This window comes from Oncorhynchus gorbuscha, linkage group LG12 (assembly GCF_021184085.1).
Source record: "Oncorhynchus gorbuscha isolate QuinsamMale2020 ecotype Even-year linkage group LG12, OgorEven_v1.0, whole genome shotgun sequence".
Taxonomy (NCBI): domain Eukaryota; kingdom Metazoa; phylum Chordata; class Actinopteri; order Salmoniformes; family Salmonidae; genus Oncorhynchus; species Oncorhynchus gorbuscha.
This window is the reverse complement of record NC_060184.1, coordinates 27,175,169-27,187,631: the sequence shown is the minus strand read 5'-3', so window position 1 is coordinate 27,187,631 and position 12,463 is coordinate 27,175,169. Positions and strand designations below refer to the sequence as shown.

General features: G+C 41.7%; 3 protein-coding genes across 6 annotated transcripts in view; 1 reads left to right on the top strand and 2 right to left on the bottom strand.

Annotated features, from left to right (window-relative positions):
• Window positions 1–2,997, bottom strand: part of slc5a6a (solute carrier family 5 member 6a) — a 35,305-nt gene extending 32,308 nt beyond the window's left edge. For 2 of the 3 annotated variants that reach the window (XM_046291682.1, XM_046291679.1), the window contains exon 1: window positions 2,682–2,997. The gene's annotated coding sequence lies outside the window, so the exon portion shown is untranslated. Of the gene's footprint in view, window positions 1–2,174; window positions 2,298–2,681 lie in introns of all 3 variants that reach the window. The other variant, XM_046291680.1, reaches the window with a different exon arrangement.
• Window positions 2,998–4,603: 1,606 nt separating this feature from the next.
• Window positions 4,604–7,057, bottom strand: rpl7l1 (ribosomal protein L7-like 1). Its single transcript, XM_046293276.1, has 6 exons — window positions 6,963–7,057; window positions 6,338–6,446; window positions 6,058–6,221; window positions 5,716–5,853; window positions 5,455–5,564; window positions 4,604–5,287 (listed from the first exon to the last, which is right to left on the bottom strand). Exons 1-6 carry the CDS (start codon window positions 6,980–6,982, stop codon window positions 5,079–5,081), a joined length of 750 nt encoding a protein of 249 aa, XP_046149232.1. The 5' UTR covers window positions 6,983–7,057; the 3' UTR covers window positions 4,604–5,078.
• Window positions 7,058–7,874: 817 nt separating this feature from the next.
• ncoa1 (nuclear receptor coactivator 1) overlaps window positions 7,875–12,463 on the top strand; it is a 112,430-nt gene continuing 107,841 nt past the window's right edge. The window contains exon 1 of one of the 2 annotated variants that reach the window (XM_046291677.1): window positions 7,875–8,268. The gene's annotated coding sequence lies outside the window, so the exon portion shown is untranslated. Of the gene's footprint in view, window positions 8,442–12,463 lie in introns of both variants that reach the window. The other variant, XM_046291676.1, reaches the window with a different exon arrangement.

The following is a 12,463-nucleotide window of genomic DNA, read 5'->3' as shown; positions in this document are numbered from 1 at the left end:
CATAATGACAAATAATTTGTAGTAAATAAATGTGTAGTACTGCAGTAATTTGTAGACAACAAGAAGCCCAAAACAGATATATTTTACTAAAACAATCATTTCAAACCTGGCTTACATTAGTACACGATCACGTCGTCTATTATGCGTGGGAATACTTGGGAACAGATTTCCTAAATTAAAATGCTTGGAGCTGATTTCCTGTTGATTTTAAAACCGTCTTTTTTATATCCAACAATGAAAATTAAACATTCTCTCTCTCCATTTTTTTAAATTTTATTTGCTCAGAAAACTCGGGGGCCAATTTGGCCCGCCTGCGGGCCGTAAGTTGGGGATCCCTGATCTACACAATTCTTCTGGTCAATGGCTAGAAAGAATGTGGCCTCTGAAATGGTCGGGCACCCATTGAAATCGAATCGTCTATGATGGCACGTGCTGTTGTTTAACCTCGAAACATGGAATCAGTCTAGAGATTTGGAACGTTGTAACCTGACCACAAGAGCTTGATAAATAAAACATTACAGAAATGCAAAGTTTGCAAATAACAATCAAAATATACTGAACAAAAATATAACAGCATGTAAAAAGTGTTGATCCCCATGTTTTATGAGCTGAAATAAAAGATTCCAGACCTTTCCATGCGCACAAAAAACATTTGTCAAATTTTGGGCACAAGTGTGTTTATATCCCTGTTAGTGAGCATTTCTCCTTTGCCAAGTTAATCTATCCACCTGACAGATGTGGCATATCAAGGAGCTGCTTAAACAGCATGATCATTACACAGGTGCACTTTGTGTTGGGGACAATAAAAGGTCACTAAGGCCGGGTGTACACTTGACACTTACATGCGACTTCTGCTATCAGAAAACGAAGCTCGCATTGAAACGACGGGTCTAGACACACAAAAGACGCCTTGTGGTCGGATTGTGTTGAGATCGGTCTGACCACTTCAGGTGGTGGTGGTGGTCAGGGACGCATTGTGTGCGGATTTCTCCTTAGTCTGGAAGCAATCAGGCTACTGAAAGTGCATACAGCGGGCAACATCAGCACTCCTCCCACAAGTTTCCAGCAAACTTGTGTTTTGGGACGAACAGACAAGTTTTCATTATAACGTTGGAGGAAATATATGCCTAGCATTTACAGTAAACACGCCTCAAATGTCAGCTAGCTAATTTAGAATTTAAAAAGTGTTTGACGAGAGTTATGGTAACTCCTTTGCAATCCCTTAGCGTTGCTTGCTATGCTAGCGTGCTGCCTAGCTACTTACAATTGAAGTCGGAAGTTTACATACACTTAGGTTGGAGTCATTAAAACTCACCTTTCAACCACCACACATTTCTTGTTAAAAAACTATAGTCTTGGCAAGTCAGTTAGGAGATCTATTTTGTGCATGATACAAGTAATTCTTCCAACAATTATTTATAGAGATTATTTCACTGTATCACAATTCCAGTGGGTCAGAAGTTTACATACATTAAGTTGACCGTGCCTTTAAACAGCTTGGAAAATTACATTAAATTATGTCATGTTTTTTTGTTGTTGTAATGGCTATTTGACATCATTTGAGTCAATTGGAGGTGTACCTGTGGATGTGTAACGGATGTGAAACGGCTAGCTAGTTAGCGGTGGTGAGCGCTAAATAGCATTTCAATCGGTGACGTCACTTGCTCTGAAACCTTGAAGTAATGGTTCCCCTTGCTCTGCAAGGGCCGTGGCTTTTGTGGAGCGATGGGTAACAATGCTTCGTGGGTGACTGTTGAGGTGTTCAGAGGGTCCCTGGATAACGCCCGGGTATGGGCGAGGGGACGGTTTTAAGTTATACTGTTACACGGGCCTACACCTTTATTTGGCACAGCCCAGAGCAGCCTTGATTTCCACATCCACTGGTTTTTGATCCAGTCCGTACCAAATCTGAACCAATCATAGACGTTTATGTTTGGTTCAGATTTTGTCCAGACTTGATTTAGCCCAAATATAGACATCCATAAATTACATATTTAATTTCAGAACCAGAAAAAGTGCCTCATTTTAACATACAGAAAATACCTATTGTCACCTTTCATTCAGAACCTAAATTGAACCTAACTTCAACATCTGGAAAATATATATATTTTCAACATCCTTTTGCTTACTGGGACTATTCTAGTTTTACAGGGGGCAGCATTTTTTCGTCTTACCTAGGGTGGCAGAACTGCAAGGACCGGCCCTGGATGTCACACCATACTGACTGGTTTTCTGATACTGTACCTTAAAAATGTAGGGGTGTGTATCTGTGACCGACAGATGCATAGCTGTATTCCCTGTCATGTGAAATCGATAGATTAGGGCCTAATGAATTTATTTCAATTAATTATTTCCATATGACGTGTAACCCAGTCAAATATTTAAAATTGTCGCATGTTGCGTTTATTTTTAATCGGTGTACAATGTTACAATTGAAAAAAAGTTAAAATGTTAGCAACCGAAACGATGGTTTCATCATTTGAAACAATGAATGTTTAAATAAATGATGGACAACACCGTCATCAGCGATTTTTACATAGCACTCGCTGGCTAAATGTGTTACATTAGCTTGCTAACTAACAAGCAAGCTGTATTTCAATCAATACAAATAAATATCAACGACAGCAAATCACCTTCTGCCTCGCTAGTATGCTAAAAAACTATATAATTAATGAGCTTACGTCCGCGTGGTCCTCCTTCCACGAAGCGAATGTTCAACTCGTCGTGCTGCAGTTCATCAGCAAAGCTGCCGCGTGAGGTTACATTGAACCAATGGCAATGTACTAATGTAGATTCAAGAGCGTGTCGTGATCCCAATGGCTTGTTAAATGTCAAATCAACACACATCGGCTTCTATTTTCTTGTACTTTGCTGATTCGAAGGGAGTAAATTAACATCTCACCGTGATCAGACGCGTGCGTCTCTTTTCATTCGGCTAACTATGAAGGAGACCGAGGTCATGCTCGCGATACGAACCGCCCATTTTCCTTGACAGCTCGCTTTCTTCACACACTTCTAACATGCGGCTATTACTGCTAATAATAGTCTTCCGTCACAAATTATGTGCATCATCTTGAATAGCAGGGAAGGCTTATTTGGCGGTTTACCTTAAAAATCATGTATCACACAGGAATTCACCAAATATATATACATTTATTTTAGTCCAGCATCGGCACTGTATATCACGCCAGACAGTGTTGCACAGACTAATCTGTCTGTCATTTTGCCCAATGTGTGATGCAATCTTCATTTCTCAGACATTGATTGATTACCTTGCCCCTTTGATATGCAAATATCGGACCAGACCACCCTGATGTGATGCAAACCAGCTGGATTGATGTGTAACCCACCAACCTTTTGCTGTTTGCCAAAATAATCCATCCACCTGACAGGTGTGGCATATCAAGAAACTGATTAAATAACATTATCACTACATAGGTGCACCTTGTGCTGTCGACAACAAAAGGCCACTAAAAGATGCAGTTTTGTCACAACACAATGCCATAGATGTCTCATGTTTTGAAGGTGTGCAATTGGCATGCTGACCAAAGAAATGTCCACCAGAGCTGTTGCCAGATAATTTAATCATTTACATTTACATTTAAGTCATTTAGCAGACGCTCTTATCCAGAGCGACTTACAAATTGGAATAATAATATGCCATTTAGCAGACGCTTTTATCCAAAGCGACTTACAGTCATGTGTGCATACATTCTACATATGGGTGGTCCCGGGAATCGAACCCACTACCCTGGCGTTACAAGCGCCATGCTCTACCAACTGAGCTACCTGACCCTTTCTCTTCCATAAGCTGCCTCCAGCTTCATTTTAGAGAATTTGGCAGTACGTCCAACTGGCCTCACAACCAGACCATGTGTAACCACGTCAGCCCAGGACCTCCACATCCAGCTTCTTCACCTGCGGGATTATTTTGAGACCAGCCACCCGGACAGCTAATGAAACTGAGGAGTGTATCTGTTTATAATAAAGCCCTTTTGTGGAAAAAACTCATCCTGATTGGCTGGGCCTGGCTCCCCCCAGACCCACTGACTGCCAAGTCACGTGAAATCCATAGATTAAGGAAACATTTATTTCAATTGACTGATTTCCTTATATGAACTGTAACTCCATAAAATTGTTGCATGTTTTTTATATTTTTGTTCAACATAAATGTTGCTGCCATAATTAGCTTGTGTCGTGTCCCTCCATTGCAGCACCCTGGGTTGCAGTTTCCCAAGTCTCTCCCCCTCCACTGGGCTAGATGAGTCACATCTTGCTAAATTGATTGTTATTCTGCACAGCCAGTGGCAGGAAAACCTTTGAGGGAAAAAACGATATACACTAATGCAACTGCTAAATAAATAGCAGACACCCCCTCAATTACTACACTTGGTGCTAAGTGATTGGACAGGCCAATCACATCAGGCCTAACCATGTACACTTTCTCAGTCTTAACATCTGTATCACCTTCTGAACTCTGGGACTGACTCCTTTTAATCCTGCAGACTGGCCTCAAGAAAATATTTGCTTCAGTTTATCATTGCTAGACTTTTTTGACATTACAAATCATGTGGCAACATTTGATGCACCCCAAAGTACAAAACAAGTTCTCGTTTCAGTTTATTATTTCATAAACATATTGTAATCTCACATACATAGTAAGCATAATGACATCCCTCTGAACACCACAGGGGCAAAGTAAGTAGTGTTGCAATTAGCATCTCCATAGAATGGCCTTATTGCTACTACAGAGGTGGCAACATATTGAGAATACCAATTTAAAAAAAAAGGGAGGGTAAACTACTGCCGTCTAATCACAACATAGTCCAGAAAGGCACTGTCTGACTAGGCGTTCAATTCTGATCAGGTCCAATATGAATTCTGCCAGCTGGGACCCTGGGGTCCTAAAATGAATTAAATCCTTATGAATCTGTAAGGGATCTCTTTCCTCATGCCATACTGGGTAATTCAGAGTATTGATATTAAAGGAAGGAATTAAAGAACAACGAATGAGTAGGCTATGACGAAATAAAAAAGTTCACCATTGGCCCCAAGAAAAGGTCTGACGTGAAAGTGTCTCAGTTGAGCTGCCTGATTATCGAGTTTATGTCCTTCCCTCTGGGTCCTGGGTTGCCTATGTCCTTCAGAAGACCTGCCTTGTCCCTGGCAGCGTGTCGAGCCACAGACAGCTTGAACGGCCATATGAAGTTGCTGACCACCCGGAAGTTCTTCCCCACAGAGTAGATCTCATGGATCAAGTCCTCCAGACAGATGATACCATACTTGCCTGAGAGGAGAGGGTATGATGTAATGAATATGTATCTCTATGAAAATCACGGGGGTAAATTATCTGCAGGACAACTTTGCTACACTACTAATTTGACATGCACATACAAGACTTGTAACTCCACACGCTGATTTAAAAAAATACACATTATAAATTGTGGTCCTCACCCATATGCTGCTCAATGAGTGTGTTGTCTGTAAGAGCGACCCTTCGCTTGTCAATCTTGGCCTGTCCTCTTTTCAAGATCAACTCACGAACTGACTTCAAGTTGGGAAACCTGTTTAATTTGAATTATTTGCCAATGTTATTACAATACATTGTCCAACTAGTTGAATCCACCCGTCAGGGTGGATTCATCTCAATACATGAAGTAGATTTGCTGTTCAGAGTCCCTAGGTCCCCAAAGTCTGACCCCCATTCTCACTTACCCCCATGCTACATAGGGCTCAACCATTTTCAACATGGCCATAGAAGTCTTGTTAACTTTGACAAAGGCACCGCTGAAGATCTTTCTCAGGCGTAACATCTGGATTACCTTCTGAACTCTGGGACTGACTCCTTTGATCCTGCACAGAGAGAGAACAGATTAAAATATTACTCCAGTATTCAGCCTGACCACTAAAGAGGAGCTGATGGAATACTGTATTTCCAGATGATTGTGACTGCATAGCCACTTACTGTGAGTATAGAATAGCCAGGCAAGATTCCCTAAGCTTTATTTGCACCACTTTTAGAATCACATCATGTCACTACAGATTTCAGTCACTCACTCTCTGATGCGGACAGCGAAGGCCAGTCTGTTCTTTGCAGGGGGCATGGCTGGAGCTGGTCTGTGACCTGCTCTCCTGATACGGGTCTCATCACGATGCTTTCTATGGCTATCCTTCAGGAAGTCCTCCAAGCGCTTGAACTTCAAGGGTTTCCCTTTAGATACCTGAATGGATATATGTACACTTGTTGATGGCCTACAACTTTATACAAATAAAAACAATCATAGGTAAGTGATTAAAAGGCCACCATGGTAAAACATTGACCCCTCCAGTGTGTTACCTTTCTCTTCTCAAGAAGTGCTCGTTTGGCCTCAGTGGCTTTGATGGCTTGGTATGCTTTCCTCTTCTTCAGAAGGTTCTCAGGAACCAACTTTATTACCCTCTTCACTCTTAGCACAACATTTAATAAACACTCATATCATACAGAGAATACAGTGAGATAAGGACACAGAACTATCGACAAGATTATTCCCATATCCATCTGCAACAAAAACCATGACACGGATCTGATTCATGAGTGAAATGAAGTTACCAAGCTAACAGTAGCTAGCAAACTTGGTTATTATAAATAACCTTTGCAGGCAAACCAAATAACACAAATTTAGCTCTGGCATTCTGGTCACATTACATAATTATTTGACAGCAGATTTTGTTTCGTGTTACTTGTGTCGAAACATTGAAATGTCATTATTTAAGTTGGCGTTGCGGTATGGCTAATGGAATATCATGTGAAACATACGCAATTATCTAGCTCTCTGTAATGAGCATCTTTCAGACAAATCAAACAAATACATGGCTTGACGGAATCCTGTTAGTCTAATTTCACATTTATGCTATAGACATTCTTGGAAAATTATAAATGTAGCAAAGGATGGACTTAGATGAACATGTAAACAAATACGTACTCAGACTCCTGCTCTGCCATCACGAATCCCGAAATGTGAGTGAAAACGTGTGCCGGCGCAGACACATTACGTCATCAAAGACTCCCCAGCCTTGCTCAATCTGCCACCTTGTGGAGTGGAGTTCGAAAAACAATAACTGCTCTCTCTCAAAAAAAAAAGATATATATATTTTGTGCATTCAGTCTTGAATATATTTCCTACGTGAGAATGTTTATCATGGGTGGCTGGTGGCACCTTAATTGGGGAGGACAGGCTCATAGTAATGGATGGAACAAATGTTTTTATAAAGCCCTTTTTACATCAGCAGATGTCACAGAGTGCTTATACAGAAATCCAGCCTAAAACCCCAAACAGCAAACAATATAGACGTAGAAGCATAGTGGCTAGGAAAAACTCCCTAGAAAGGCAGGAACCTAGGATTAAACCTTGAGAGGAACCAGGCTCCGAGGGATGGCCATTCCTCTTCTGGCTGTGCTGGCCATTGAGGCCATATGGTTTCCATGTGTTTGATATCATTCCATTCCAGCCATTATTATCAGCTGTCCCCTCTCATCAGCCTGTGATGTGTATGAATAGTACAATGTGTTCTTTGAACTGTGGACCCTGACTTCTTGGTAAAACAGACAATTTTCTCTCACACTGATGCAAACATCTCTATACTGGTGCCAGTACCACTAATACAAGGCTATCCCACTACCTAGCTATGTGAACTTGATTTCCGAGATAGCCTTGAAAAATAAAGCATTCATAAGAGCCTGTTCCGTGCAACCGCTTTTCAGATATATGGTGATATTGCAAGTAGTTACAGCACACTGGGCAGACCGAGGCAAAGCACTGCTTGCTTCTTTGCCCTCTCCCCATGAACGAGCATCGTACTGAACTTCTGTCATTGTACGTGCACGAGCAAAACTGTTTGCGTAGCGAGATGTTGAAAATGGCGGAGTATCGAGACTAACGCGACAATTAAAATATTAGTTAACCGTGAATGACAATTTCAAAACAAACGCAAGTTCTATTTCGGAATAACTTAATTTAAGGAGAGACATGGAGTATAGTTGAACACATCGAATTGGTTTTGAAATTGGCTTTGAATTAGCTAGCGTTGCTAATCTCGCTAGTTTCAATAGTGTGATTTTTTTAAATATTTTTTTTTATCGCAGGTTTGTTTGTCAACAGCTGACGTTTAGCCACCAACCAACTTTTCCCTTACCAGTGCCAAACTACAGCACCAGATCACATTGTCCATAGCGTGTGGAAGAGACTTTTACGGAGCGGCGGATCAGAAAATCAAGGCAACCGAACTAAGGTTAGCTGGTAGGCTAGCTCACGGCTTTAGCTAACAAATATTTACATTAAATTAGCCACCTAATGCATAGTAATTGTGCATCTAACTTGACAACTCTGATAGCTAGATTGCATTGAAATCGAGTAAATACAGAAGATAATTACCAATCAACATATAAGGGGCCTGACAAACAGGTAAGTTAGCTAATTAAGCACAACACCTTGCAAAATTGCAGCAAAATAGTTGACTAAAATACCCTATTTGGCCGCTGATGGCGAGCTAGACAGCTAGTAACTAGTAGCGGATGATAAAACGTGGACAAGTTACCCAGAGAACATTAGCCAGCCAATCAATATCACATTCAATTACAGCAATGTATTTGCTATAACATGCTACATTTTGAGATTGCAAACAAGTTGATTTGTTTGAGGATCTAAACATCCGCTGCAGGTCTTTTGATTAAGGCATTTGAATCCTTCTTGAACTAGTGGATGTGTTCATTTTGGCAGTCACTCATTATTTAGTAGAGCACGTGCCTTTTGTTTGCAAGACTGCTATATTCTAGCGATACAATTAATTGTTTTCATTAGTGCAACTAACCCTCTTTAGTTAATCAAAATTGTATTGTATCTTGTTCAGGACCACGCTAGAAAATGCAAATGTTTTGCTAGCCACCTGTGCCAGTTGAATTGGGCATATTTTTCGGTCTAGCTAGGTAATCAATTAGGGATACATTTATGACGACGATAAATTGATTGATAGGTTTGCACCAATTGTGTGATTGGAATGGAGGGTGAGGCTCAATTATGCAATTATTGCGTTGGCCGCACCACCAGTGAGTGAGGCATTTCGTTCGGCTCAAACACCAGTAGTCATGTAAGTCGACAACTTTTAGGTAGTCTTTTATTGCACTTTATAGCATTGTACTTTTATTGAATTGCTATTAGCTTTGTGGGGGAGTATTTATGAATCCATTTAAATTCTTGTTTCTTTATGTGCGTTTTGGTTTTAAGTGCAGTGCAAGTAGACTAGGCCTAACGAAACGTGTATTGTGCGTAGGCTATAGGCTACGAGCCTAGACCTCAAGGACGGAAGTCAATGCAATCAGCCCTCAACAATGCAGGTCAAAGTTAGTAATCATTTCACAAGCATTTTGTATTTGCTATCGGCTGTAGCACAACTATCAAGCTCCGGAACAAACATTTGATATTTGACAACCAGTTTGCCCAACTTAATCACATGTTAATACCATTTCTTCTCCCTCGCTGATTTTCTTTCTGCATACAAAGGGAAAGTAAGATATGTATCACACTGGAAGAATTATGATGGTGGGTGTTTGTGAAATGAACAATATTAAGCAAGAATCCACACCCTTGTGTAACCAGGAACATTCCAATATAGTAGCAGATGCATTGATTTGAGCATTCATCGGTAGAGGGAGATATGACTGTTGGACACAGTTATTGTGTTTTCCTGTGTTGCAAAGAGGAGGAAGATGGTCATGGTTAGAGAGTAACCAAAATGTTTCTTGTTTGAGTCCCAGAGCCGGCAAGGTGGACAAATCTGCCGTTCTGCTCTTGAGCAAAGCAGTTAACCCTCAAAGCATCTTCTCCCTGGGCGCCGATGATGACATTAAGGCAGCCCCCACCTCTCTGATTCAGAAGGGTTGGGTTACATGCGGGATGCATTCAGTTGTGAAACTGACTACTTATCCCCCTTTAATTAACACTCTTTTGTGATATTATTTTGACCTGTAGGAGCATTTGATATTACAGTATGCTCATAAAGGGGTAGAGGATGTGGGGGGAGCTATGTCAGACCAGATCTTTTAAGATTTGCCTAAAATGTAAGCGCAACCATTGTCAACAGCCTTTTCAGCGTTGTCATGTTTAAAGCATTCCTTTTCACAAGCTTTGTGAGTCATTTGTTTTTTTTAAACCCCGAGGCACATGCAGTAGGCTAAGGATATCAGGTGTGCATTTAGCAAAGTGGTTCATATTGTGAATGACAATATCCAGTGAATGTAATAGCCTAAGAAGTTAGGATAAATTATTTAGTCAATATTATAGTGAAAATTGGCCTTTATGATTAAATGGTACCATTGATGCATGATCCAAACTCTTGTGAGGGTGATCAGATTTGTGGGTGTGTGTTGTGCTGTGTCCCTAAACTCTCTCTTGCCCTGTTTCGGCACGGGGCACACACACACTACCGCCGCTTCTGCGAGCGGAAGGAACGGAGTGGGGCACTCAGCTGTGCCTCCCCAGCCGTCAGAAAGCTGACCTACATTCTCCTCTCCCTGGAAAGAAAGCTTGTGCAGCAGACTGTGAATTTGTGGGGGTAGGGAAGGAAAAATAGGGAGCGAGAGAGAGAACGAAGGAAGAGAGCGTTGTGGCACACTCACAGAGCAAGCTGAGGAACCAGATCCCAGTGTCCCATTTCTTATCGGGGCACGCTTGGAAGAGAACTGAGACAACAGTTTGTACAGTGGGACTGAGCTGTGGGAGGGAGCTACTTGGCTGGGGTTTGGCAGGCAGTGTGACTGATTCCCATGGTCCTCCCTTCAACTTGTTGTGGTGAGGGGGGGGGGGGGACTTTTCTCTACTACAGTAGCATCTGCTGACTGGATCCGTGCCCTCAGGAGTCATTTTAACAGATTTGAGAAACTGTAGTTAAAGTCTCAACCCCAAAGTTTAAAGTACAGGATGTTGTAACCGGTTCAGTGTGGGTTTTTGTTCAGCTCCCCAGATGGGGATCAATGTATGGCCTGTCAGTTATATAATATTTCCTCACAATGGAGGGATGAGCTTTAGGCTATTGGCTGCTATCGCATAACGGTGCCTGTCTTGTGTTCTCTGTACCTGTTGGATATTTTTGGTTGCTGATTTCTCAGAGAGTATTCCCCCACAACTATCGCCTCAGGCTGAGGTTAAAGTAGTTATTTTTGTATTTTTATTTTTTCACCTTTATTTAGCCAGGTAGGCAAGTGGAGAACAAGTTCTCATTTACAATCGCGACCTGGCCAAGATAAAGCAAAGCAGTTCGACACACAACGACACAGTTACACATGGAGTAAAACAAACATACAGTAGAAACAAGTCTATATACGATGTGAGCAAATGAGGTGAGATAAGGGAGGAAAAGGCAAAAAAAAGGCCATTGTGGCAAAGTAAATACAATATAGCAAGTAAAACACTGGAATGGTAGTTTTGCAATGGAAGAATGTGCAAAGTAGAAATAAAAATAATGGGGTGCAAAGGAGCAAAATAAATAAATAAATACAGTAGGGAAAGTGGTAGTTGTTTGAGCTAAATTATAGGTGGGCTATGTACAGGTGCAGTAATCTGTGAGCTGCTCTGACAGTTGGTGCTTAAAGCTAGTGAGGGAGATAAGTGGTTCCAGTTTCAGAGATTTTTGTAGTTCGTTCCAGTCATTGGCAGCAGAGAACTGGAAGGAGAGGCGGCCAAAGAAATAATTGGTTTTGGGAGTGACCAGAGAGATATACCTGCTGGAGCGCGTGCTAAAGGTGGGTGATGCTATGGTGACCAGCGAGCTGAGGTAAGGGGGGACTTACCTAGCAGGGTCTTGTAGATGACATGGAGCCAGTGGGTTTGGCGACGAGTATGAAGCGAGGGCCAGCCAACGAGAGCGTACAGGTCGCAATGGTGGGTAGTATATGGGGCTTTGGTGACAAAACGGATGGCATTGTGATAGACTGCATCCAATTTGTTGAGTAGGGTATTGGAGGCTATTTTGTAAATAACATCGCCGAAGTCTAGGATTGGTAGGATGGTCCGTTTTACAAGGGTATGTTTGGCAGCATGAGTGAAGGATGCTTTGTTGCAAAATAGGAAGCCAATTCTAGATTTAACTTTGGATTGGAGATGTTTGATGAGGATCTGGAAGGAGAGTTTACAGTCTAACCAGACACCTAGGTATTTGTAGTTGTCCACGTATTCTAAGTCAGAGCCATCCAGAGTAGTGATGTTGGACAGGCGGGCAGGTGCAGGCAGCGATCGGTTGAAGAGCATGCATTCAGTTTTACTTGTATTTAAGAGCAATTGGATGCCACGGAAGGAGAGTTGTATGGCATTGAAGCTTGCCTGGAGGGTTGTTAAGTGTCCAAAGAAGGGCCAGAAGTATACCGAATGGTGTCGTCTGCGTAGAGGTGGATCAGAGACTCACCAGCAGCAAGAGCGACATCATTGATGTATAG

What these genes read in the sequence shown, in the direction of transcription:
- rpl7l1 (XM_046293276.1), bottom strand. Translation starts at nt 6,982, where the DNA reads ATGGCAGAGCAGGAGTCTGA. An exon ending in GAGCCCTATGTAGCATGGGG is followed by an intron (nt 5,565 to 5,715) that starts GTAAGTGAGAAT and finishes CAAATTAAACAG; the next exon opens with GTTTCCCAACTTGAAGTCAG. An exon ending in ACTCATTGAGCAGCATATGG is followed by an intron (nt 5,288 to 5,454) that starts GTGAGGACCACA and finishes CTCTCCTCTCAG; the next exon opens with GCAAGTATGGTATCATCTGT.